Below are 27,152 nucleotides of genomic sequence, written 5' to 3'. Positions count from 1 at the left end.
CACAAAGCAGTCATTGTGTTGCTGTGTTGTGTTGTGTAGGTGGATCAGAGTTGAGGCAATGTGGACACACCTTGAAAAAGACATGCCAGTGCAACCAGGGTTTCTATGGTGATGCAAATCAATAGTCAATGAAACAAACGATACAAGCGTCACAGTCAGGTGAAAATCTTGGTCTTGATTGTTGTTACGGTTACTAACGACCAGTCTGAAGCAAGAATTTGTCCAGACTGCAGAATTTACAACAGAGTAGATTTATATGAACATACTGTATTTGATAATATACTTTCTAATATACTCTTAAGAAATCCCCAAATATTCCCTGGGATTATTATAATTTCTTATATGCATATAATTTTATTCCCTTGACAAATAAATGACACTAATTCCATAACAAAAACCTACAGATGCTGATTTCTGGGTTTTAACCAAAGTGCTAACCTGAGCCTCAGATCAAATATGAAGAGTTTGAACCTTTTCATGTAGAAGATCTCACTCATGACTGGGCTTTCAAATTTACCACCCAGAATCAGTTTCCAAAAGTGGAATCAGACAGTTTTCCCATTTCTTTTCTAGTTTCAAAACTAAGTACTAATCAGTATAACTTTCATTATGGACAACAAATAGGTACGGTTTGGTCCAGACCCTTTGTGAGTAGGTTAGCAGTGGTTCCTCCCCTGATGCTCCATCTCCTCACTCTGTCACTCCTCACACCTCATCACCAAAGGTTAAGGCCGATATGTAGATTGATTGTTGAACTTTGAGCTTGGCCTTCGGGCTCAGTTTTCTCTTTACCAGTGTGAATCCACAAGCATCAGGAATCTGTTTCACACTCTCTCCTGAACAAGACCACAAGGTCCTGAACTGATTTTACCCTCGCTGACCTTCAGCGCTCAAAGTCAAAGGGAATCCTAGAGATGTGGGGCCACTTGAGAAATTGCGTAATTCTCAAATCTAAACTGCACACTCCTCATCTCACCATTCTCACCTTGATCTATCCAATTTACATCAAGGTAAATACCCCCAAAACCCCCAAAACGTACTCTTTCACCTCACCGGTTGTTTATAAATCAAACTACAAATATGGCCTAAATGAACTGTAGACTGTTGAGAGTGCAAAGGTCACATACTGAAAGTCGTCATTTCTGTGAGTGATTCTTGCCTGTTGGCCCTTCTTTGCTTTTCAATGCTGTCTGAGGTATGAAGCCTCTGCTGCACAGACAGAAAAAGGTCCTCACAAGCCCCAGGTGAAGAAGATAAAAGAGTGTGAACAAGTGGCTAGCTTCACACTTAAAACACATTTGGATTCACTGAGTTATTGCCTCATTGAGCTTTTATTGGTTGGTTGTTGCTCTATTGGTCAATTGGCCTGCGTGTTTCCAGCAAGCCTGAAAATTGTCATCCATTGGTGCATCCTTCAATGGGACGCACAAATGGATGACATTTGGGCCTTGGTGGAGGTATGAGCTCTCTACTGCCCCCTAGTTGTAGGCAATTGGCTGTTGTGTTGTTGTCTTGTAAGGTCTTTCTTTGTTATTTGGCCCAAAAATATGTAGCAGCAGTGTAAAACCACACAAGATCTCTCTTTCTCTGTGTGTGTGTGTGTGTGTTGTCCTTGTATTGTTAATATACAGTATTATGGAAAAGGACAAGACTATTAACTGACCAACAATTTGCCTTCTGACAGTTTTATTCAGTTATTGTTCAGTTATTTTCTGCTCTGCTGATTGATTCATCTTTAGATAATAAATTGCTCATCATTATGTCTTTACGGCCTCTTTTCTATTGTAATGAGATTACATAAAGGACAGCCGACACACTCCATAAAACAGATGACTTATTCCACCGCTAAACCTTTTGTTGCCTCTAAATGTTATTACAATTACAAGGAGTACAAGCTACTAAAAGAATGAATCACACAGAGGGTCCACGTTACAGTGAACCCTCAAGGTCACCGTTCCAACCCTACATGTGCCTCTGCCGGACGTCCTCGCTGCTTCCGTTTATTATAAAGACATTCACCTCTTGGTGGCCCAGAGTGAAGGACATGTTGGCTATGAAGCGGAGAAAGAAACGGCCTCACACGCAACTGAGGAGAGAGTAATAGCCATGAGCCGCGTGGCTTTCTGTACTGTGACTACGGCCCCCTTATCATTTGTTCTCATTAGCTTGCTGTCATTTATTAGTTGTGGGCAGTTAGAGCAGTAGAGGCTAAATCGCTACATAATTCATTCTTGATGGATTTTATAATGTTCTTAAGAGAAGATGTCCTTAAGTAGTGGCTATGTTGTACTCGCTCAAAGTTCAACGCAGACATACACACAATCCTATTCAACCCATCCACAACAAGCCCAAAGCTCTTGGCTTTACTCCACTGGGCTAAGTGATTGGCTATTGATTCTTTATACACTTAATCCACTTACGCGCTGTCTTCTCTTGCCGCCTGCTGACAGAGGACACTATAGGAGCTGCATCCTTTAAAGGTGACCCAGCTTCCTGCTTGAGCCACTGTACATGTAGTGTGCTGCAGTCGCCACATGAGGACACACACGTTTAAGTGACCGAGGCTTAACCGCTGTTTGATGCCGTTTTTTTGATTGGTTGAAAATGTAAGGGATCGCATTAAAAAAAGAAAAAAAAGAAGATTGGATGAATTAAGGGGATGTCCAGGTACCCTACATAAAAAGCCTAGCAAATCAAGACAAACTGCAAAATCCTCACTGTGAGTGTGTATCATGGGCTCACCGCAAATGAAGTATGTATTACATGAGATGCTGACTGCCAGAATGAGCCCAGTTGAAGAAGAGGTATTCCTGCGTAAATACTAGTATTTTTTCCCTCAGGGTTAATGTGGTTAAAAACGTAAAGGGAGTCCACTGAGCATATGATCTTTGCCTATGGAGTCTCTATACACAGTAGCTTGTTCGGTTCACAGCTGATAAGGGACGTGAACTGTGATGAGGACATGCCGAAGTCTTTCTACACGCTGTAGGAGCGGAGCACCGTTGAAGCATTACTCTTCACATAGCTGAAGGTGTGAAGGAAGAAACACATCCTTGCCGTATGTGATGGGGAGGCAGTGCACTCTCCTTCTCTTCGGCCCTTTGATCTTCACCACGGCAGTTCAATCTGGGCTTCAGCTGTGAGAAAGAACGGCGGGGCTTAACGGGACAGAGTCCAACCAGACCCCAGTAGATAGCAGGTGCTGGAACCGTGACCTTCCCATCCCAGGCCAGCATTCCTGCCTGTCAGACCCCCCGGGTCCATGCATGTACCATCTCCAGCCGCACCATCTGGAGCTGTTTGCCCTGCTGCACTTTGCTCAAATGGAGGAGTGTCTGAAACGCTTCAAGCACTCATTGATGACACCGCACTACCACAGCAGCTTTGATTTAGAAAGATAAACTCTAACAAGCTGTGTTGTTTGTCACGACGCTAATCCTCACACCTCTCAGTCGGAGAAGAAACATGCAAAGTGCCAGTGTCCAGAACTCCTGCGTCATATATACACTCACACACTCACACACTCACACACAATCTGTTAGCACTGCAAAAGGTTTTCTTCCTTTGAAACTCACAGGCAAGGAATCAGTGATTGAGGAATTTTGAGAGATTGACACAGTCAGTGATAAGAGATTTTAACTGTGTGTGTGTGTGTGTTTGTGTGTGTGTGTTATATTGCCTGTGATAGATTTTTTTTAAATGCTGATGATCAAACACTGTGGCTTCAATCACTGTCACTCGTTTCCATTTAAAGTGCTGAATCCAGCGTGCAGAGGAGTAATCTGTTCCCCGTCTTCTCTACACCTCTTATCACAGGCAGCACATGGGCTCCTCCTCCTCCCAGCCTCATGTGCTGCCAAATCACTTACTCACTAATTCAGCCAAATACACACGGGACAGTATCCATCAGGGAGACTAATTAGGCCCCTGGACATTATTTAAGACCTCTTTTTAAGTCAATATACTGGGATACAAGTGTCAAATGGTGCTTTTATACAGTCTTTTTTATTGTGTTGTCAACAGCTGTGCCAGCGATGCTTCACTGTGCGGTAACCTGAGACCTGAGAGTGCTGATTAGTGCCAAACTCAGGCTACCGCACAACTTTAGCAATCACAAATTCACTAAACTGCTCAAATTACACAACAGCCTCTCTCTGTATCTGGTGTCTGTGTGAGTGTTGGTGACAGACGTGATGCTTTGGCTCCTGGGACAAGAGAGGCAGAGTGAAAATCTCATATTTCAGGTCTAACAAGTTGTTATGAGCTTCTGTCATCTTTTGGGGATCGTCTTGGATATTTGGTACAGCTTTTCACAGGCACCTCAGGGCTGTGCGGTGCAGATGTGGAATCCCCTCTCTCTCTGTCTCTCTCTCTCTCTCTCTCTCCTCTTTAGCTGTGTGCTGCAGGAATAATGTAATCCCAGACCCCTTGCAGACGGCCAGCGTGCGAGACAGAAGCTGGGCCAGACGTACAGGTATTCTAAACTGGTTACATTAGACCAAACAGGCCATCTGTCTCCCTCTGTAATTGGACACTGTGGATCGGAGAGGGAGACGCTGGTGTTTCCCAGCCAAGTGGGCTAGTTACTGTTTATTTGGAATTAATTACCAAGGAGAGTGGAAACCTCACAGCCCCCCTAAGAGTGAATCCAGACACTTGAAGCCTGGATGAGAGGAAGGAGGGTTCCATACTAGCACTATGGAAACAGAGCTTGGATAATTCAGAAATATACGATAGCGATCATCCAGCAAGAGTTCTTCTTACGCTGATTCATACCAATATAGGATCAAAATAGTCAGAAGTTGATGCAATTTGACATCCTTTTGTTGGGTTGTTGAGACCGTATCACAAATATTTCACCCATGTATCTTAATAGAGGTCCATGTCGTTCATCCGTAACCTTCTGGAGAATCTGAGTCCTTGAAATCTCGTAGACTGATCTGTTTCTAAAGGTGCAAATCTCTGTAGGGATGCTTTACTAACAATCCAAGATCCAACAACAAAAGGACCCACCAATGTTTTATTTGGACTAATTACGGCCGAGGAAATGGATGAGAAGGCGGCCCAAGAGTTGTATTTGTTCTACTTTGTATTAACTACACTGGTGCCTTTAAGTATAAATGAATAACAGCTTTTACAAACCTTGCACTCCTTCTCTGAGTTGCTCACCCTAAACTGAGGAAGTGAAAGGCTGGATTTGTTCTGTGGTGGTAACAGGTATCATTGTACTCAGCCATGGGTGCTTTCCAAGAGTTGAGTGAAAGGACAAGAGTATACATCACGAAAGGCTTATGGGAAAAGAGGATCTGACCTAGAACCAACACTTCTCATGTGACCCCCCAGTTAAGCTTTTCCTTACGGGACGACTCGAGTGTGAATGTGTTTTGACATGCAGGGGAGGGGGGAGGGGGGCTGGAAAAAAGAATCGTCTAACATCCACGTCTCTTTAAAAGCTGCTCTTTTTATTGTATCTACTTTTTAAAAAAAATGATGGCAAGGGACCATAATTCACTGCACCTTTTCACGATGCTGAATTTCAGTTTGCATGCAGTGAAATAAATGTACAAGTGAGCCAATGCAATAAATTAGCATATAATTTACATTTGAAAAAAAAATTAGTAACAGTGTACCAATATTAATACTGAATATAAAATATACGCAACTAATCACATGATGTTTTTCATTTCTCTTGCACTTTAGATACAGGTAAGCAATGTGACATTCAAAAATCCAAATTCACAGCAATGAGTACCAGTTTGATTTCACTTCTTTCTTTTCTGAGCGGCTCCTTTCCTTCCCCCCTCCCTCCCCCCGAGCCAGCAGATGAGCAGTCCGAGCTCCAGGATTTCCACGGAAACGCGTCGAGAAGCCGGTCAGAATCTACCGTCCTCTCCCAAAAAAATGCCTCATTCAAGGTTTGGTAACCAATGAAATCCACTTAACATTGTTATACTTGAAGGTGGCTACAAAAAAGTAGCAGCAGCAAAATAGAAATTAGCACAGTTGTCAACAGCTCGGATGAGATCCTCACACACTCCTTGGTCCTTCCTCCATATCAAGTGTGTGATGACGTTTTTTATAGATGTTCCCTATTCACAACCACGGCACCGGCATTGCTGTTGCGTGGTAACAGGGATCAGGACAGAACAGAACCGGGTGAGAGTCCTTTTTGTTGGCAGCACAAACAACAATAAACTGTAACAATGAAAAATTCCCAGTGTGAGGTATACACAGATACAAACAAAACAATAACATGACCAGCATTTACCAACAGAGATATTGACAGAGATATTATTCCATACTGCTTGGATCCAGCCTCCCTTAATGCGCACTTGGAGGAGGGGTTGGTTGAGAGCATCCACTTGATAGCACCAGAGTCCTGGGAAGGCCGTAACCCCCTCGGAGCAGAACAGGAGGAACGGAAGAGGTAAACATAGTCCTCCAAGAATACAAGAGGGGGGGAGCAGCAGGGAATTGGCTGTTTTTGTCTTTCGAGGGGAGCAGAGGAGCGACAGAGGAGAGGAGAGGATGGGTTTACGTGGTTTGGCAGCAGAGCAGAGCGGCGATATAAACGTGTTTACTTTAGTCTTTTGTTTGCTGCTGAAATACAAAAACATTACAGCTAAATCATGTTTGATTATGCAAAGTGACTGCACTGTAATTCCGACCAACAAGCTGCTTTCACTAAATATTGTCCTTCAAAATGAATCCTTCAATAGCGAGCTGGAGTTCCCCCGTGTGTTGGGTGAGTTGTTACAGCCTGTTGTGGTTGACAGAATGTTTACATGCACACGAAACTCTGATCTCTGTCTGAGCTGCAATTAAATGTTGCAGAGTAAAAAAAGTGAGCCACATGCATAGAAGGAATGAATACGATGAATATACATAAATTGTTGCTTAATTGGTTAATGAGAGAAAAGCAAGAACGTTTACACCGACTGAACTGATGTGAGCACTTATATGTGTTAGGATTAAACTATATGCTGGCATAGGGGTCACATATAAGACGAGAAGCATGCAGCTACCATCAGTTTGTAGTTATAATAATGCTGATTCAGCAGAATAAACTGAAGATGCAGCCTTCATCAGATTAGGATTGAAGTTTAAGCATGCATGTAAACATGTGTTTCACGTGGCCCAGGCAGCGTCACACAACGTCTTCATGCTATTTAGACATTAATGATCTCATCTGGGTGAAGTTCTATGAAAACTTTGTGAAAGCTCCCTCTGGGTAGGAAAACATGGCTGTAACGTGTTGTGAAGCATCCTCCTATAACCACACTGTTCTGGTCCTTGACGTCATATATAATACACAAATCCTTATATACAGTAAAGCAGCTACAGTATATAAGGCTTTAAAGTATGCAAGTAGTTGTAAATGGCTGCAGTATGTAAGGATTTACAGTATACACAGACATTGAGTATGAACTTGATCACATTACATTCCCTTCCGTGACAGTAGGCTATTATTTGACAAAAACAGGATTAGAGGACAATGTCTCAGCTATGTTTGGAATTATACAATAAATATACAGTACACAGATGGGTTCTTTAGTTGAATGTAAGCATTTGAGCGGTAATTGGCAAAGTATTTACACAAAAGTGCACAGAAGCCAAAGTCTGCCTGCCAATAGCACCGTCACATATGTCCCCAGACAGGAGCCTGACACAGAGCTCATCTTCATCAACTCCCATCCTCCTCTTCCACTGAGGAGTCCACCCCTCCATCTCTCCTTCACCAGGGCACGTCCTCTCCGAGTGATGTGTCCAGCACTTTGGATTCATTTAAACATCAAAGCCATGACAAGGAGGAAGACTAACAATGATATCAATAATTATTATTATAATAAAAATAACATCACAAGCAATAATCTTCCCAATTCCACTTCACAGAAGTGAAAATAAACAAAAGTCTGTGTCAGCATTCAGGCTGAGCAGTGGTTTGGATTCCACCATGATGGAGGGCCGGATGATCAGGTGTGGTAAACAGGTACATCCTTGCTTTGCTCCTCTTTCCACAGTGCTGAGCTTTACTTCTGTCTTCCACTGGTCCAGAGTTTGTCAGTCTGCCCTGTTTTCTTCTCGTCCGGTCGGTGCCTTCCCAGCCTCCCTCCATCTTTCAATTTTTTTTCTTTCTTTCATTCTGTCTCTCTCTTTCTCTCTCTCTCTCTCTCTCTCTCTCTCTCTCTCTCTCTCTCTCTCTCTCTCTCTCTCTCTCTCTCTCTCTCTCTCTCTCCCTCTCTGTCTTTGCTATGTCTCTCTTGTGCTCCGAGGGTCAGTGGCCCTGGCAAGTCTTGCAGCACATCTGTCTGAAGTACGCACGGCTGCAGAACTTGAACTTCAGTACCAGTGGGCAGTACGCCACTTTGTTTACATCTTTGCATTCTGGGGAGAGACAGTGGAGACGGGGGTTGGGGGGGGTTAAAGAAACACAATCCAACAGAAATATAAAAGCCTGCAGACATTTCATACATTTGAAACGATTAAAGAATCTCCCTATATGTTCTTTTTCATCCATTTTGAGAGGTGACCTGCTATGTGAGGGCTGGTGGATTTCCCTCGGGCTTCAACAGAACGATACACTGCAACTATACTTGGACTCGGAGACGAAGACTGAGACAGATCCTGGCCTCATTCTCTTACTGGGCTCCCTGCCATCTCTACGATACACACTCATACACACACATACGCAGATACACAAACTATTTGCTGGACAGGCAGTGCTCTAAATGCCTTATCACGATCAGAGTGTCTTCCCTTATTAGGCTTTGGCCCCTGCCTTCACAAAGCCAAATGAAACGAGACGTTGCCTCACTGCTATCCGTAAAGGAACAATTAGCCTACAGCTAATCCCATTAGCCAGCCTGTAAACGCTGCTCACGTTTTCCATTTAGGCTAATCGAAAGGCCCTTCTCTGTGCATCTGAATAGCCATCCATCATGTGTAAGTGTATATGGAGGGCTGAGCTGTTTCACTTTGTCCATGAGCCAACTTCACTGGAAAGATTAATGTAGCTGGCAGAGTGTAGAGTGTGTCATCCAAGCATGTTTAGGTCATAGCAGAACATACTAAAGCCGAAGATAGAGACAGTTTCTCCGCTTTTTCAAACGAGGCTCTGTGTGAAAGGAACGCAAGTACAGAGGGACTTCACGTTTCCAAACCATCTGCCTGTGCATTGTTGTTGTAACTGGCCTCCTGATTGGCCTGATGTTTGTGTCTGGTGCGAGCGTGGCGTGGCGTGATTGCCTGTGTGTGTGTGTGTGTGTGTGTGTGTTGTCGTCTCACCGTCGCCATTGGAGATAGGGGTGGCATCGCACTTGCTCTCACACTGCTGCATAGTGGTGGGTCGAAGGGACTCTGCACACTCATTGGATGGCTGTCCCGTGTAGGAGAGACACTGCACCGTCCTCATCTGCTGGCCCAAGCCACACTGAGCCGAACACTGCGACAGAAAACAACAAGATGAGTAAGAACTGAGCGATGCCAAAGCAAATCATCAGCATTTTAAAACATACTGCAAAATTGATACATCCAGAACCACTGATGGTGAATCCTGCCTGAGCTGCACCAAACCAGCACTCTTCTAAATCAGGATGTTTCACTCTGCACACACACACTTCCTCCCAGCTTTGCTCACATACTGTTAAGCCTTAATCACAACTAATGAAAAGAGCAGCAAGCAGCGACTCTAGGGGCCGAGCACAAGTGCAGAGTTTACCGTCAGCTGACTCAGCAACTGTTAATGCCGACCAGAGGAAAGTTCTGCAAGAGATACGGACCCCCTCACTGCTGTGTCACAGCCAAACTGTCGGCAAAGAATGACGGGTATGTTTTCGATGAACTGCAGGAATGTTGCACATATTTACGCGGATAAGCTGAACCCACTGTGTTGCATTATGAGATTATCATAATCACCAGACAACGTGTTTTAAATTAGTTTGGTGTGTGGAGATAAAACAGCTTGACCTACGACGGACCCGTTGGTATGTCGAGGTAATAAACATTGCGCAACATCTCTCCTTACAGTCACATGTCCACGTTGTGTTCTATCAGTGCACGTGCTGGAAGGAGCTGACGAACCGGCAGGCACAACAACTTTGAGCAATCATCTCCAATACATCAATACGACTAAGAACAACTGGACATTTGAATTCTCCTACAGCTTGCACACACTCAAAGGCCTCAACATAGCACTCCGGACCAACCGATGTTACCTCCGTTATGGACCTGTGATCCTGCTATGACAGGTTTGAAGCCCTCCACTTTCAAAAAGAGCAATTTGGGTTTTGAGGCACCCTGAACTTGCATATTGAATAAATAGGACTGACACAAATGTAAATAATGTTCTTCTTCTATAGCAATAGCAATAGCAATATTAAATTAAATGTGTCTTTATCTATGCCATAATAGAAGCACGCATTACTTTATTTTACATTTATTCATAGTTTTAGTCAAGATTAGACCTAATTTACCTTAATATGCCGCCTGAAACGGACTAGACATATGAGTCACACTAGGGAAAAAGCGTCAACGTTTCAAAGGGTTAAACTTTGGCCTCATCCGGGCGATTAAAGTAAGTAAGTTTATGTGTTTTGTTGTTGTTTAAAATATGCGAAGCTGTGTAGCTGTGCTCTGATTAGTCTGTGTTGAACCTTTAATGGATATCTGTGTGCTCGTAGACATTCAACCTGACTCTAAGAAACACACCTGCCAGTCACCATGTGTGTAAGCACGTGTATATGTGTGTGTGTGTGTGCCCAGCCATCAACAAATGGCTGCTCAAGCTTTCCATCACCTTCAATGATCCTCTGTGGCTGCCTCAGATCAGTGGACCTGCATGTCATCCCTTCCCAATTAGACAGCCTTTATTAGGGCTCACTGCCGGCCATGACAGATGGTGTACGTCAGTGGTAGGGACTTAAGTGGGATTTGAACCAGTGACCTTTTGGCCTGGGAGTCCAGGCACTCAGTAGCTGGCAACAATCTAGCCTTTCTGACGCTTAGAAGAGCAGCCAGTGAGGGACGGGAGCAGAGAGGGCCAAGCATGTAATTATGGCAAAAGAAAGGAGGAGGAGTGAGCGAGCAAACACCTCAGGAGTGCATGTGAAGGTTGTGCTGCCTGCAGGCTGCAGCTGTGCTCTCTGCGGCGTTAACCTTGGCCGGGCCGAGCCGGAACCCCCGCTCTTTAAACGACCACGCTGAGGTTATCAGTCAGCTCTGAGGGAGAGTGGCACTGATTGAATTGTTAGAGCTGCGTATCGATGTTTGAGGCTCAACACACATGTGGTCATTCTGAGGTATAAACAGAGGGGGAGCTGTGACCCAGACTGCCTGACTCTTCACCTCTGACCCCTGAGCTGAACAACACAGAGCTGGTCACTGAAAACATGACATCACCTAGGGCTCAATCTAGTCCAAGGTTCTCAAACTTTGTGCCGTGCTTCACCGATTTGCTCTTCCTCTTCAGCCTTTTTCCACACCTTTCATTAAAATACCATCCCTGAATCAAGATCTTGACATTTTCACATCAATTCAAACAGTGTTGATAGTCTGGCAGATCAGACTGCACTCATGTTGCATTCTGGGTAATGTGTATGGATAAAAAGCTTTTCAATGCAGATGTAACTGCAAACCAATAAGTGCCTTATTCAGCAAAGCTTTCTCCTAAACACCAGCGCACACTGTTGAAACAATAACATGTCATCGCACGTTCACTCAGTCACAGCTTTTGGCATCCTCTTATCATGAGTCAACAGCACTGACTTTGCAGAGTCAAAGTCATCTCCAGTCCAAAATTGCAACTCCTTAGTCTTCCTCTAAATCGTGTTCCTGGAAGAGATACAGAGTCCTTGTACGAGGCAGAGATAAACTTGGAACAGGAAGATATTACTGCCACTAATCACACAACCCAGGCCTGCTGAGGCATTTGGACTCACACACGGAGCCGCTACGCAAACTCATTTCCACATGCGCAAACACATAAAGACACACACGTCATCGGCCTGCGTAGATCCCAACTGTGTGATGCAGGTGTAAATTATAAACATTAAACATTCACACTGAAGATCTCCGTGCTTATCTTTCTTTCAACACAAACATTTAGAAATGCCTGCTTTTGTTTGACATTGTTGCTTAGCTGTAATTGTTTCTTCACAGTTTTAGACCTGATTTCCCTCTTTTTTTTGGGGGGGGGGGGGGGGGGGTGGGGGGGGGAATCAAAGCAGCAGGAATTTGTGAAAATATCTTGCAATTCTGACATCCCCAGTTTCTGCACAGAGCTTACAAAACCACAACGAAAAACCTGCAAAGACAGCCCATGACTTTGAATGTTAGCATTGCGTGTACGTGTCCTTACCTGTCCCCATTCACCAGGGATCCAGCGTGGAGGAGGACAGCGTCCCAAACTGCAGCGGATTCTGACCGGGGGTTTGTTGTGGCTAGGGCAGTGGGCAGGAGGGAAGGTCTTCGTCAGGTCACTGCTCTTACACAGGACGATGCGATGCTTGAAGCCGGGGCCACATTTAGGAGTGCACTAAGGACAGAACGCATCATTGTTATCTTCAATGCAGCGTTTCATGTCTCTATATATATTTGACGCAGTATTGTCTTACCTCGGACCAATCCAAAGTGACCCACTTGGGCGGACAGGACTGATTGTTGCATGACTCTCGTTCGATGGGGCGGTGAGTTAGACAGTGGGTGTCCTCCAGGGTCTCTTCCTCTGCAGGCCCAATCTTCCTGATGCACAGGACGGTCCTTGTCCTCATCCCTCCATCACAGGTCTTCCCACACTCTGACCAGTCTCCAATGAACCACCTGGAGGAAAAAAATGTTTAGCTGAGTGTGTGTTCACAAGTCCTCAAATTGTCCCTTGTTTCAGTGGAATTACTCTGTTTGATTGTTAAACCCACTGAAGTTACTACAGTATATTGATTATGTCATCATGGTACACTTCAGTAACTTTATAGCACAGACAATCCACATTTTGTAAGGAAACTTCACCATCTTTAGTACAAACTTGACACCACACCATCACATTAATTTGCTTAGGTATTTCAATGAGTGACATCATCTCTTATTCACATTTCGCATGGAATAATGTGAGAAGTTGTTCGCCAACCTGCTGTTGTTGCCCCCTAATACCATTGGAGGTCAGTCGCCAGTCGATAAAACGCAAATCTAAGGATTATAACTTTAAAATACTCTGTTACATTGCTCACATTAATACATGAAATGTTTGGAGTGGAGTGGACCTCTAAGTACTTGTGTATTCCTGTTGCAGTGTTTGAATGCTGATGCCAGGCCAGGCCAGGCCAGGTCATTGAGTTGTTGAGTTCCAGAACATTGGACTGAGTCTTGTAACCTTCAGAGTCAGACGTCAGAATTAATATCATAAAACTGCCAAGACAACCGCCTTCTAAACACATCCAGCCTCTGAGGTATTGCAGCAGCAATCCACTTTACATCATAAAATGGAATGTATACAGAATTAACAATGTGTTCAAACATCTGTGTTAGCTTTCATTACTTGAGCCCGTAAAATCCTGGCTATTCTAAAACAATCATGTTTACATGATCTCCTTCAGACAGCCTTTCAGAGACTCTGCAACAGACAGGACTGTCATGTATGCACTGTAATTCAATACACACACACGCGCGCGCAATGAGAAGGCTTTCAGGTACTAATCAAAATAAATGAGACACCACAAGTCTGCATCCACTGAACACAGATGTTAAAACTAATAGACTGTAGCCTAAATATATGAAAACAAATTACCACTTATACAGTAGATTTACTGTAATATCGGGGTTTTGGCTGAAATCCAACCAAAAAATCTCCTGCTCACAAAACACCAACAAGCGCCAACACACTCAAACAATTGGCAGATGTTTGAATGTAATTAGCCCGATGCATTTAACTCCTCTTTTCCAAGTCGCTGTCTCAGCGATGATTGAAGTGCGTCTGGCCGAGCCGTCAGCTGCAGCGCGGAGGCTACAGACATTTGGCCACTAAACACAGATTCATATTCCACCTGTGTATGTGGATATTAACCCTGGAGGATTGGAAAAGTAGCCAATACAATCAAACACAGGTGGTCATTTTCAGGACTCTTATTTTTGGCATAAGGCAAACATCGAAAATAGTTAACATATGAAGTTATAAATCACGGCCATTTTATTTCATTATTTTCATCCAAACACATTTTTACAACCAAGGGGCTCCTTGAAGGCAAATTAATATCACCAGCTTGTCTCATTTTATGGAAGATTCTTCTTTTGAACGTACGAGCATGAGGTGAAGTCACAAGCACGTTTCCATCTTAAAATAATTCACCGCCATTTGATATTTACTAGGCTTGTGAAAATAAGAAAAGGTAATGAGTTATGTCTTATGATTCCATATCATGACATCATCACTGAGGCACGCAGGTATGTAGGCTGTAGGGTTGTTTGAACATTTTTCTAACATCATGTAAACACCATTAACAGAGTGAATCTGCATATAAACTCGTGTTGATGGACTCCAAGTAACAAATCTGGATTATATTATCATTTACTCAAGCATGTAAACGCTCCATTGTCTTATAGTCAGTGAATGCACCTCTCATAGGTTGATTGGCAATGACTCATGTATATTAAGCAAACAAAAGTGTTGTATTGCTTCGCTCCGTGTTTATGAGTTCCTCCACATGTATGTCTTAATTGGGTTACAGATCCTAGTGTGCATGTAAGGGCACTGACTGTTACGTACTCTGGAGGGCACGGCTCAGTGTTGCAGTCTCTCTGGTTCTCAGGAGGTTTGCTGTCTGGGTCACAGTAGCTGTTCTGGACGACTGAATTATCGTCCAGCCGCTTACACACCACCTCCTGCTTCTGGGAACCTACAGGTGACATACAGAACACACACTGATCGGTCAAAGCAGGGAAATGTATCTTAGAGCACAGCTGATCTCGCACGTAACACTGAAAGCCCGTCGTCGTGTTCAGAGCCATGTTCATGTGGAGATGGTATCACTTTCAGTCTGTAGTAAATCCAGACGTGTAAATTCCTATTTCTTTGCAGGATATCTTGGCAAATCACTTTTACAGAGCAGAGAGCTCTTTACTTTGGCTTACAATGGAGAGAGTGAGGGCTACCGTATCGGTGTCACGCCTCCCACTGTGTGTGTGTGTGTGTGTGTGAATGTTTGTGTGTGTGTGTGTGTGTGTGTGTGTGTGTGTGTGTGTGTGTACCATACCAACTCAGAAAGAGTCTGTATGGACCCTCGTGGGACATATCCCACACCAGACCTGTCTGGCAGATGTAATGAGATATGGATATGTGTGTGTGTGTGTGTGTGTGTGTGTGTGTGTGTGTGTGTGTGTGTGTGTGTGTGTGTGTGTGTGTGTGTGTGTGTGTGTGCCCGGCCCGTGTGTGTGTCTGCATGAAGTATAGAAAATCTCCATCTAGCTATAAGTGAAATATAGTTTGGAGAAATAATGCTTCAGTTGTAAGAATGTCAGAAGACGTTCTTCAAAGCTGTTATGCCTTTAGAGATACATGAGCTTGCTATATTGAATAATGGGATGAGTAAGCAACTTCTGTAGACACAATTAGATCATTTGGATCGCCAGTACAAAGGCATGTTGATGACACTGGAGGACCATGTGTGCTTCCCCATCTAAGGAATAGTTGCAACCTTGCCTGACTGCTCTGGACTTGGAAATCCTTCCTCAGAGAAAGCCACATGCTTATTCAGTCATGCTTTTACAAAATATTACAAACCCTTCCAGGCCAAGCTTGACAACTGGGAAGCAACACTATTTATTGTTACATGAAACCCATTGCTTTTGGGCTAAAAGGTTTGGGTTAGTCATTCTTGAGGCCGTGGTCAACATTTCACTGCGGTTTCAGTCTTTGGATATTTGACTTTGCAGGTTTGCAAGTTCTCTGGAATCGGCCGGCGTATCTCTGTGTGCCCAAGCAGCACTGGTAAACCAGAAGCTATGCGGAGCAGCTCATTCATAGAAATTACACCATATTCATTACTCTGGCTAAAATATGGAAAATATACATATTGAATTTATTAGAGGCTGAATCTTGAGCTATAAAGTAATGATTTTGGAAGCCTGTCTCAAATTATGATACTGGGTTTCCCCACACTGATCCCCAGCATTTATGGAATTATTGGTTAGGGGAGATTTACAGAATGACACACACACACACACACACACACACACACACACACACACACACACACACACACACACACACACACACACAAACACACACAGACGCACACGCACACACAAGCGCACACACACACACACACACACACACAACATGTTAAGTATTAAATATTTCAGAAGGTTAGAAATTGTTAAGAGAATTGAACCCCCCACAGTGTGTTATGACACCAAAATGCTTGGACTGCTCTTTTTCAAAGGGCAACTAGCTCACAAGAAAATCTTCCTCTGCCTTTGACCCATTCTATCTACATTATTCATAGATAGGACTGGGATTTGAACCCAAGACCACTGCACTGTGGCGACCACTGCACCACCATGCTGCCATGAAGTGACAAAGAGCAGAAACTACTGTAATGATGGCTTTATTTTTAATAAGAAACAGTAGCTTTTAAAATGCATCCAGATTTGGACTCGGGCGAACACATAACCTCGTTGGTGAAGGTAACCGGGGGAAACACCGAATCATTTTGGAGCAGAAAGTAATTTCATTAAAAAAACAGATTTGAGACGTTAAGGACCCACTTTGAAACTAACAAGTAGCCAGAGGAGACACATTACATTTGGACTTGTGTGTTTGGTCCCTGATAGAACTTAATCACTCCAGACAGCTGCTGCTGCAAGCAGAATCCTCACATGCAAAGAGAGTTGCAAAAGGGAAATAAATACATGACACATCTTCTGTAAAGCCATCAGGGGATTGTACATAATTTTTAACATAGTTCCCAATTCCAAAAACGTCCAACTACTGCCAGAGGTCGTCAAAGAATCCCCTGATGTTCTTAGAGGGACAGGTATCCCATTGGAATGGTTCTTGTCTCCATGTTTCTGTGACCTTACAAGCTCTAGCACAGGAGACAGACAATCCTGAACAGAAGAGAAATGTGTCTTACCTCCAGCACAGGTGGCTGAGCACTCAGACCAGGGCAGGTGGTGCCAGTTGAAGCCCACCTCATTGTCCCCACTGCCTGTGCGCTGGATGGGCACATTGAACTTGTAGCGTATTCCCAGGTTCTGCTCCTGAAGGAGAACCTGCGGAGGGATCAGCACACATCAGATATGAAGTGAGTCTTGCAGGGTTGGATTCATTGGTAACTTTTGAATTTTAATATGAAAACAAATTTAGAAAAATGACAAAAACAACAGTTGGTGGATTCTGGTTGCTTTTGGTAAATGCAGCTTGAACAGTGTGGCTCTGCGGTGTTTATATTAGTGTCTGGGATGCAGAGGGAGACCGAGGGATTCAGGCGCAGCTTTTCTGGCCACAAAAAATTGGCTAGTGGTGGAGTGGCCAGTTGCTTGTCTATTCCAGTGGTGCTGTGTGGTCTGGTATTTTCAGCATTCATGTCAAGGCAGAAACCACTGAGGACCACTGAGTATTACGACGAGTAAATTCTCAGTTGCCTCACACCATCACACTCACAGAGCTCACAGACACACACAAACATGCACCAAGAAATGTTTTCTGGAAGCCATCAATATCCATATGCTGACTGCAAGCTGCAACATGCACCCGTATACAATAACACACTCTTTGTGTTTTCACTGGGACAAAAAGAGGTTTTCAATATCCTAATTTAAAAGCTTTTCCCCCTAAACCATCCATTTAGGGTCACCTAAGGTTTGCACCCAGATGTTTAAGTGAACCGAGGCAGACCAACGCCGTCCAGCACAAAATACCAGAACTGTGGAATGTTCTCAGGATGAGTAAATAAGGTGCAATTATAATAAAAAACTGCTTGGTGAATTTGACACAGTGACACTTAGACCTTTAACGGTATTTATAGTACACAGCTTACAGCAATAAGCTGGTGTATTACCATGACAACCAGATTTTCCGAGGTAGCTCCCAAGGCTTCCAAAGACTCGGGCTCGTCTGTAGGTCTCTTGTAGTGAAAGGTCGTCCCTGCAATGTCAAACTTCCTGGGCCAGTCGATGGTCCACGCTCCGTTGATGTAATATTCATCGCCTTCTGATTTCAAAGCTGGCAAACAGAGGAGAAAAAAGTTAGACACACACCTCTTGGGAACAGGCGATTGCAGTCAGTCTTCATCTCCATGCTCCCTAATGTCACTGACAGCCTTCTATCCGTCAGCAGGTACAAAACACCATCCTTTTCCTGTGCACAGACTACAAATGAGCACATTCACATGCATTGACACACAAGTACATGTATCTAGTTTCAGAAGAGAAAGAAAACACACTTCAGGTGAAAGCCTCGGACAAATCTCGTTGCGTCTGGTTGTCAAAACAAAGGTTGGTCTCCAAGCACAACACATCTGAAAATATCCACTTTCTCTGCATTGAAATGGGGCCAAATTGAAGAGAAATTATCCAACCGCCCTCTCTCTCTCTCTCTCCCTCTCTCTCTCTCTCTCCCTCTCTCTTTGCCTCATACTTGCAGATTTCCCTGTGCAGCTGTCAAACACATAAAAGTTTACTCCCCCTTGAAAGACATAAAAACAGAAACTACAGAGAATTTATAAGCACAAACACCATTATTATTATTATTATTTAAATGGTCATAAAAATATCAAGATTTAGTTTATGTTTCTGGGACACACTGACATTGAAAATCCACCTACTGACACAGATCACGTTCCATGACTCCTCTTTAGTGAACGCTGTTAAGGTGTGAACATCAGTACCTGTGTTCACATGTGCTGAATGGGGTCGCAAACAGAGACTCCAGAGCCCAAATCCCAGTGTCTTGTCCCAGAATCTTTGAAGTTATGACCATTACATTCATTAAACCAACAGAGACCTGATCCCAAAGGATTCAGAGACAGATCCAGCAACAAACCAGATGCAATCCAAAAATGCAGCTCTTGACCTGATCTGACCTGATCTGATCTGACCTGACCTGATTGGGACTGAACAGGACTTGGATCCAGCCTTATTTGGGGCCCATCTGGGTCAAATATGGCATTAATTAATTACATAATAATAATAATGATAAAATGGAAACAATGGAATTATTCATCAACTTCTGACGACGCCCTTCCTTCTAAAAACGATCCAGTAGTGTGTTCCCAGTTTAATCTCTTCCTTGAATAATAATGTTGAATTCTAACCCCTATGATGTCACAAGCCTTAATAAAGGTGTTATAATATGCTAAGTAGTGCTCCTCATGCCCTATAAGATGAATATGATATGTAAGAAAGGTGGAATTGGTGGGAACATCTGAGTTCGAGACAAAGAAAATGACTTCCAACATCGCTGGTGTCACACATGACATTCATATAAAAGTTACACAAGGCTTGGAAAGCAATTCGCATAATACCCAAAGTTGCACACTTTCAAAGTTGATATATCAGCATCTTATCCCCCATAATCCTTGTGGACCAGTCAGCTGTCACCACGGCCCTATAAATCTGACGCAGGCTCTCCGTTTCAAAGTGTGACTTAATCCCTCCAACGACGCCATTAGCTATAAATCACATGTCTTTGTCCTGTTAATGAAAAAACAACCAGCTTAATTGAATCCCGTTGTTTGATTGTTTTGGTTCGGACGCTGCTCGTGGTCCAAGGATTTAGGTTTTTTTCCCCCCTCTCTGCTTGGAATAGAGATGATGAGTACAGTGCCAAGACCATCATTACACGTGCTCCATTAAGGGAGGTTTTTTTCTCAACAGGCAATGAATAATCCTGTTTTATGGCTACACATGAGGCAAGCGGAGATAAAAAAACAGTGGATGGCACGAGGAGATGACTGCATATGAACACAGAATGGAGCAGATAATAGGAAACAGCCTCCGTGTTCTAAAGCGTTGTACATTAGTAATCAGGCACACTATGGCCTCGTCTACTGCTCGCAACATAACTGCTGCCTCGTTATCCGGCTGCTGCCTGCATCGTGATTGGATCTCAATAGGCGGATTCCAAACATGCACAAGTGTCCGTATAAGGTCATGATAAAGTCTATACTGATTTGTGATTGAAGGCAAGTAAGTTTTCATCAGTTTATGCTGATTATACAGTATTGTAAATGTATTGACTGATTCTTACCGATATAGTTCTTTGACATGGCGACTTCTTTGATTTCAATATGAACCGAGCCTCTGGGTATCTGAACCACCTCCATGTAACCTGAAAGAGAAGGACAGCTGCCATTAAGACGCCACTCAAACCCTCACGTCCGTCTTGCAACGTTGAGGGAAAATACACACAAAATACACACTTTGCGCTGAATGTGATGTATTCTACTTGAAGGATATCTGTAAAAAACAAATTCCAGGATATTCAACGTGATCACCCACAAAAAGGACAAAGCCATCCTGCAGGAGGACTAAACAATCCCCTCTTTTTTGCCCCCACACACACACACACACGCAGATATACGCACACATTTACACACACAGTATTTTTAGATGGTTTACTGGCCATACCATAGAAGGAGAAATATGTTTTCTCTCTGTCTGTCTCTCTCTCTCTCTTTCTCTTGCTGTATAGACTACCTCAGTCTGCAGCCAACACCAAGCCCTATCTACTCCTGATTCCTTTACTCCATGATGTCATTAAGGGGAATAATATTTAGTTTTCATCTATATTTTCACCACAAAATTGGAAATATATACGCTCAGTTGGAAAGTCACAAAAATGAAATACTGTCTGGACAAAAGCTGCTTTGCCAAGAGGACAACGAGTTCCTCCGCATTCAATTTCATCACCGTTTTCTGCCAGAAAATGAATTCACATTTGTCGCATTTGGTCAAAATACCTTAAGTGTGAGCTATAACAGTTTCAGTGCTCTTCACTAACACAGCGTGTCAGAATCCGCTCTGTTTTACCTCCTCGAGGTAGTGACTCGTTGAACAGGCCCTCTGTGGCTTCACAAGTGCTCCCGTCCCCTCCGCACGCACGACATCTGTCTTCTTTAGCGTCAGAGCCCAGGATGTTGTCACAGCCCACGTGCTGAGAGGATTCAGAGAGAGAGCGGGAATGAGCACGACTAATGTGAAGAGACGTTTGACATATGTCTGTGTGTGACCCGGTAGAGGTCAAAACACGGAGCTGATTGGCCCCCGTTGATATGGTCTATAGGGCAGGTCAGTAAAATACAACACAAATACAATAAAATGCTAAAAAGTCAAATACACATTTAATTTGATGGTGAAGTCTGCATTTATAAAGTCAAAAAGGCAGCAGTGTGTTGGGCCTTGGTGGAGGTATGAGCTGAGTGCCAACAATCATTTCTGCTCAGAACATTTGCTACTAACTCACAATTCATCACAAAGAGTTTATCTCTGATATTAGACAGCAAGAATCTTAACCATTCACACGTTTATGTTGCTGTAAATGTCTGACTCCATAACTTCAGGGCTAATGTGGGATTATTCCGTTCTGGTGTTCTTACTTTTTACTTTGAGGGATCTGAGTACTTTTTCATCAGCGTGAAGCAGAGAAGCTCCAGCCTTACATTTGTCTTTGCTGCGTCATAACATCAGAGGATCCTCCTGTTCCTCAGCTGTGTCTTAATGCTGTGTGACAGCTCCACTGAGAGTTACTGCTGTCAGAGACCCTCAGTCCCTGTTTACATCCCACAGGCTTGACTGCTGTCTCTGCTCCCTCTCTCTCCGGTTTCTAATCTCTCTCCCCCTCTCTCTCCTTCTCTCTCCCTCTCCCGTCTTTTCACTCTGTTTCTGTTTATCTCTGTCTGTCTGTCTTTCTGAAATACTATTCAATCCAATCACATCAGCTCACTTGTCATCTCTCTCTCTCTTTCTCTCCGCCTGTTTGTTTGTCTGCCCATCTGGCTCTGTCTGTCTGTCTGTCTCTCTCTCTCTCTTTCTCTCTCTCTCTCTCTCTCTCTCTCTCTCCCTCTCGCTCTCTCTCTCTCCCTCTCTTTCTTAGCTGTCTCTCTTTGTCTCACTTTCTGTCTGTCTGTCTGTCCACCTGTCTTTACATCTGCCTCGCTCTCTCTCTCTCTCTTTTTGCTGTCTTTGTCTTTCTTTATCTGTGTCTGTCTTTTTCTCTGCCTGTCTCTACACATCTCTCTTTTATAGCAGTGTCTTTGCTCTTTGTCTCTCTATCTGTCTGTCTGTCTGTCTGTCTGTCTGTCTGTCTGTTTCTCCCTCCGTCCGTCCGTCTGTCTGTCTGTCTGTCTGTCTGTCTGTCTGTCTGTCCAGCACATGTGCTCAGCATAATGGTTTGAGTGTTTCTGAACGCTCTCCAAGCAGACGCTGTTCCAGAGATTTATCCCAGTGTGGCCGTGAACCCAGAGAGCCACTGGAGGAAAAAGAGTGGCTGGAAACAAGCCTGCGCTGCTCCACTGGTTGGAGTTATAGATCACCTTTTGGAATTCTCCTAAAACACCTTGTGTTGTTGTTGATTCTAATTGCATCATCGGGGTAAATGGAACCAAAAAGCTTTCCTCATCTTCATCTAAGTAATCCTCTCCTTCGCATGCCACAAAAAGGATTTGTGCTTTGGCAGCTACGTTTGCCCAGTCGGTGTGCTGCGAGCAACACAAACTGGTACTGCAGGGTCAACTCATCTCTAACACGGCAGCCCTGCTTAATACAAGCTTCATGTGAACGTGGACCAAAATACAATCTAATCCAGCCCCGGAGCAAAAACTTTGTTTCCTTTTCATAATAAAATAAAAATCCTCCAACCCTTCTGCTAATGTGGGTTCAATCCAGAATGCACTGCTCCATGCAGAACGCAAATACTGTTTATTTCTGAACAAAACATCACTTCACCTGTCACATAACTCAGTGACATAAAGAGAAGAAGAGTCTGACAGAGAAAACTGAGCTTTTCAGGATGAGAAGACTGAGAAATGTGAGTTCATTCTGCCTGATCGTTCACAATAATCTATCTACCCTCAAACGTGTGACGCCATGGAAGTTTAGTAAGTGGACCTCTAAGTGTTTGGATGAATGTAAATAGAGTGAGCTCACCTTGCACTCTCCGTTGATGCAGATGTCCAGAGAGTCAGCCTGACACTGGGTTCCATCTATGACTGCAGGGGAGCGCTCTGTGTAGAAGTTATAGCCCTCTGCCAAGCAGTTCAAGGCGCAGGGCTTAACACCACCTGGTTACACAGAATACACACAGAGCCCCAAGTTATCCACAGGGAACAACTCCCCCCTGACAGAACAATGCAGAGCTAAGTGACAAGAAGTATAAACCAACAACCATTAGTGTTGTCCCAGCACGTGGATCTCGTTGCGACTTGTTGATAATAATAATCATGCAGAGGGAAGTCAGTTCTAAACCCAGAGCCTGACGTAACTCTAACACTCTGACACCAGGAGAGATGGAAACGGCTGCCAACAACAATTACACAGACACCCACACATAGGTTATCTGCTGTTTCTACACGATGGGTTGCAGCCCGGAGTGCTGGAAGTCAGGAGGAGATGGATTTGACAAAACAGGCCCTTGAGATAAATGAGATCAAACCTAAGCTCTTCTTTCTCTCAAAGAAAATAAAGCTGTGTTTACATGCTTAGAGCCTTTATCGCCTTTCTTTGACATATTTGTGCGTTTCGTGAAGTGGATCTTTTCCATGATCTGTGGACTTCAAGGGGAGCCAACATGGGGAGGGAAATGGCAAAAGGCCTACAAGTCCTGACGCTCTGTCAAAAAGCGTGGTAATACAATCGTATGGCGAAGATGATGCATTCTGCCAGGGGTCAGAGAGAGACCTGAGACAGCCTTGGGTATGAGATGTCAGGATGCCCAAAACGCAAAATCTCTCAGGTTGAACGCGCAGCAAGTTCGATCATTAAATGCAGCACCGCATGCAGGAATCTGAAGAATCCTCCAGCCCATCAGAAGGGAACACAGCCAGGCCAGCGTGCAGACATTCAGTCATTAGTGAGGTGAAAAGCACGACAGGGCTGGAGATGTTTTTTCAGAGCTCAGCAAATGGTCACAAGCCACCGGATGCATGAATTACTCCTAACTCACCACCAGTGTACGGCTTCCAGTTGTAGTATTTCCCACGGAAGGGCATGCTGTCAAAATCGGCGCACTGCTTCTCTCGGAAATCACGAGATCCCACAGGACACGCCTGGAACAAAAAGATGATCAAATCTTTAGAATCAAACTGCTTAAGCCTTGGAGACATTTTAGATGATTAATACAAGATGTTGTTACTGATTAAATGAGGGAATTATGTCACTATACTGGTTCACCATCCTGCAAACTGTTTCTCTGCATAGACAACATCATTATCAACAACTGCACAACCTTTACAAGCTGTCACGTTTTATTCTCAGACACTAAACCAGACTTGTTTCTTGGAATTCCTAATTGAGAACAGAGTGTTTTGCATTTGGAAGGTTCACTTTGTTTTCATGTGTGTATTGGTGATGGATAATGAAGCACTTCTTTGCCTGGGTAATTAGAAACATGACCAGGGCCAGAGGCAGCAGATGCCCAGTGCAGGCTGGTGAGCGGCTGCTTCTAAATACTGGGATGGCACGCTCTGCATGGATGCTGCTCCAGTAGAGGAGGAAAAAAAGGGGAAAGAAATGCTTTATTGGTGTGAGAAGGTCCTTAGAAACGTGAAAACACACTCCCCCGGGACAAATAAAACCGCCTTGGTCAAAGCTTCACATGCTGAAAGTGTTCCATGTCAAGGGGCCATGAGGAGGTTAAACAACTTTCATTACCGCACAAGTGTTTTGCCAATATGGCAGCTTTAAACGTGCTCATCAAACATGCAGATTGAGTCATGAGAGACAGAGAGATAATATTATCACAAGTGTGTGTTGAAAGGACGACGCTGGGTCATATGGGATTTACTTCTGAGTGGTAACTTGTTCAATATGTGACGTCACCAGCTCACCACCTCAGGAGACTCCTATTACTATTAAAGTAGAACCTGCAAACCTGTTTTTAATCAGAATGGATGATTTCTTCTTCACGCTCTCTGCATGAACCATCACATACTTATGGAAGCACCAGGTGTGGATGTGGAACAACTGGACTAAATTGCACCTGTTGATAGTGGATCATGAGATACACACGTCTAATATTTCTCATTATGATTGGTGTATTTTTGAGAACTTTGTGTTAAGGTACAATGTGTTATCTTGCAAGCGTTAAGACAGTTTCCTTGTTACTTCAATTCATATGTGGATCCATTTCCTGGAATGAATCCATGACCCATGTACAACATATCAATAAAAACTGCACCAAAATCTGTGTGTAACATTTTTGCGACAGCATCAATCTATGCTGGTATATGTGTGTATTTGTTACTGGATCAGTTCCTGGCGCTCGCTCCTCCCTGGATAAGGTGTGGTCAGAGTGATGAAACAGTGGTTTGGGATGTTGTTTGTTTTCTAAACCCTCGGCTGTTATTTTTAAGATTGTGGTTGAACATCCACCCGACCCCTAACTATTTCAATTTTCACTTTACAAAAAAAGGCCACCTAGAAATAGTTGAACACAGATCTGAGCTCGCAGCCATGCTAAATATTTGTTTAAAGCGTTGCTCAAGAGCTCTCTCTCTCTCTCTCTCTCTCTCTCTCTCTCTCTCTCTCTCTCTCTCTCTCTCTCTCTCTCTCTCTCTCTCTCTCTCTCTCTCTCTCTCTCTCTCTCTCTCTCTCTCTCTCTCTCTCTCTCTCTCTCTCTCTCTCTCTCTCTCTCTCTCTCTCTCTCTCTCTCTCTCTCTCTCTCTCTCTCTCTCTCTCTCTCTCTCTCTCTCTCTCTCTCTCTCTCTCTCCCTCTCTCTCTCTCTCTCTCCCTCTCTCTCTCTCTCTTCATAGAATACACTGGGAAGCTGTCATCGTCGACGACAACACTCAGCGTCTTGATTAAAATGTCATCAACAATATATGAACGCCGCAAACAAGGACTAAACCCGCATTTACCCAGGGGATATTTAATCCCTTTAGAAATGGTTATCCTGTGTTCCAGGGAGAAAACATGTCCAAAAGCTTAGCCGCAGTACGATGCTCCTTGTGAAGCGCCTCCTAAGATAACATGTTCTGCAGGAGAAGAGAGGAGCAGGGAAAAGTAGGATCACCAGTCATACAGTGACAGACCAAATCCATCCCGGCTCAGAAATGCCTCAGCAGACCAACTATCTCAATTCCTAACTGCTGCAGCCATTACACAGCAGAGCGGGGCATCCATCAAAAGAGCCGTTTAGTTTCCAAGTCACTTGTATACTTTTGCTCCAAATTCCGAGCAGACAGAGTGAGATAGGGAGGCAGAGAAAAAGGAGAAGTGACCGTATAAACTCACGTCAGTGTTACAGGATCTGTAGCGTTTCCTCTCTCCCAGACAGTATTTGCCTCCTCCAGAAGGGCTGAGAGACACGAGAAAAGAAAAAAAAAAAAAAGAAAGACTGAGTGAGTGAGAAATTGATATTCAAGAGGACATTGCAGTCATAAATTACAATACTTTGAAATCTTTGAAATGAGTTTGTCAGTGCGGAGCTGAGGTTGGGGTATGAAACAGGCCTCTGTGCCTCTGCCAGGAGAAAAAGTGTGTTTGTGTGAAGTGTGTGTGTGTGTGTATGTCTGCGTCTGTGTCTGCGTTTGCCAGTTGGAAGGAGCTCTGCTTGGCTTTAGTATGTGTGCCCGTCTGCCGGCACGTTGCCAATGATTCATTCATGAAATCCAAGCTGCTCTAAGAGTTCTTAAGTGTAACATGACATTTAGAGCCGCGACAGAGAAGGATGCAGTCTGTGACCCCAGAATGATTCTCTCTCTCTCTCTATCTCTCTCTCTACCTCTCTCTCTCTCTCTCTCTCTCCCTCTCCCTCTCCCTCTCTCTCCCTCTCTGCTACACATCTTCAATATTTTTTAAAGACTTTGTTTTTTCTTGCCTTGCTCATATCCTCCCTTCCTCTCTCCTTCATTAGCCTCCCTCCTCCACGACCATCTCCACTCCACCGCAACAAACCGTGGGACAGGCCTTCCAGCCAGCATAATGAATGTGTTGGACGCTCGTCTGG

At 43.9% G+C, this 27,152-nt stretch overlaps 1 protein-coding gene across 1 annotated transcript in view; it reads right to left on the bottom strand.

Moving 5' to 3' along the window:
* Nucleotides 1-5,475: 5,475 nt before the first annotated feature.
* Nucleotides 5,476-27,152, bottom strand: part of adamts6 (ADAM metallopeptidase with thrombospondin type 1 motif, 6) — a 44,849-nt gene continuing 23,172 nt past the window's right edge. The window contains exons 13-24 of the mRNA XM_076163581.1: nucleotides 26,438-26,501; nucleotides 24,149-24,251; nucleotides 23,134-23,267; nucleotides 21,019-21,142; nucleotides 20,237-20,317; nucleotides 18,048-18,211; nucleotides 17,121-17,259; nucleotides 14,753-14,882; nucleotides 12,612-12,816; nucleotides 12,356-12,532; nucleotides 9,286-9,442; nucleotides 5,476-8,385 (exon numbers count right to left, since the gene is read on the bottom strand). Coding sequence (XP_076019696.1) covers nucleotides 8,276-8,385; nucleotides 9,286-9,442; nucleotides 12,356-12,532; nucleotides 12,612-12,816; nucleotides 14,753-14,882; nucleotides 17,121-17,259; nucleotides 18,048-18,211; nucleotides 20,237-20,317; nucleotides 21,019-21,142; nucleotides 23,134-23,267; nucleotides 24,149-24,251; nucleotides 26,438-26,501 — 1,588 coding nt within the window. The 3' untranslated portion in view covers nucleotides 5,476-8,275. The remainder of the gene's footprint in view (nucleotides 8,386-9,285; nucleotides 9,443-12,355; nucleotides 12,533-12,611; nucleotides 12,817-14,752; nucleotides 14,883-17,120; nucleotides 17,260-18,047; nucleotides 18,212-20,236; nucleotides 20,318-21,018; nucleotides 21,143-23,133; nucleotides 23,268-24,148; nucleotides 24,252-26,437; nucleotides 26,502-27,152) is intronic.

Source organism: Genypterus blacodes, unplaced genomic scaffold (genome assembly GCF_046128005.1).
Source record: "Genypterus blacodes isolate CSIRO-AG114 ecotype Tasmania unplaced genomic scaffold, CSIRO-AGI_Gbla_v1 ptg000133l_1, whole genome shotgun sequence".
In the NCBI taxonomy this organism is placed as follows: domain Eukaryota; kingdom Metazoa; phylum Chordata; class Actinopteri; order Ophidiiformes; family Ophidiidae; genus Genypterus; species Genypterus blacodes.
The sequence above is the reverse complement of the archived record's forward strand: the minus strand, read 5'-3'. Positions and strand labels throughout refer to the sequence as shown.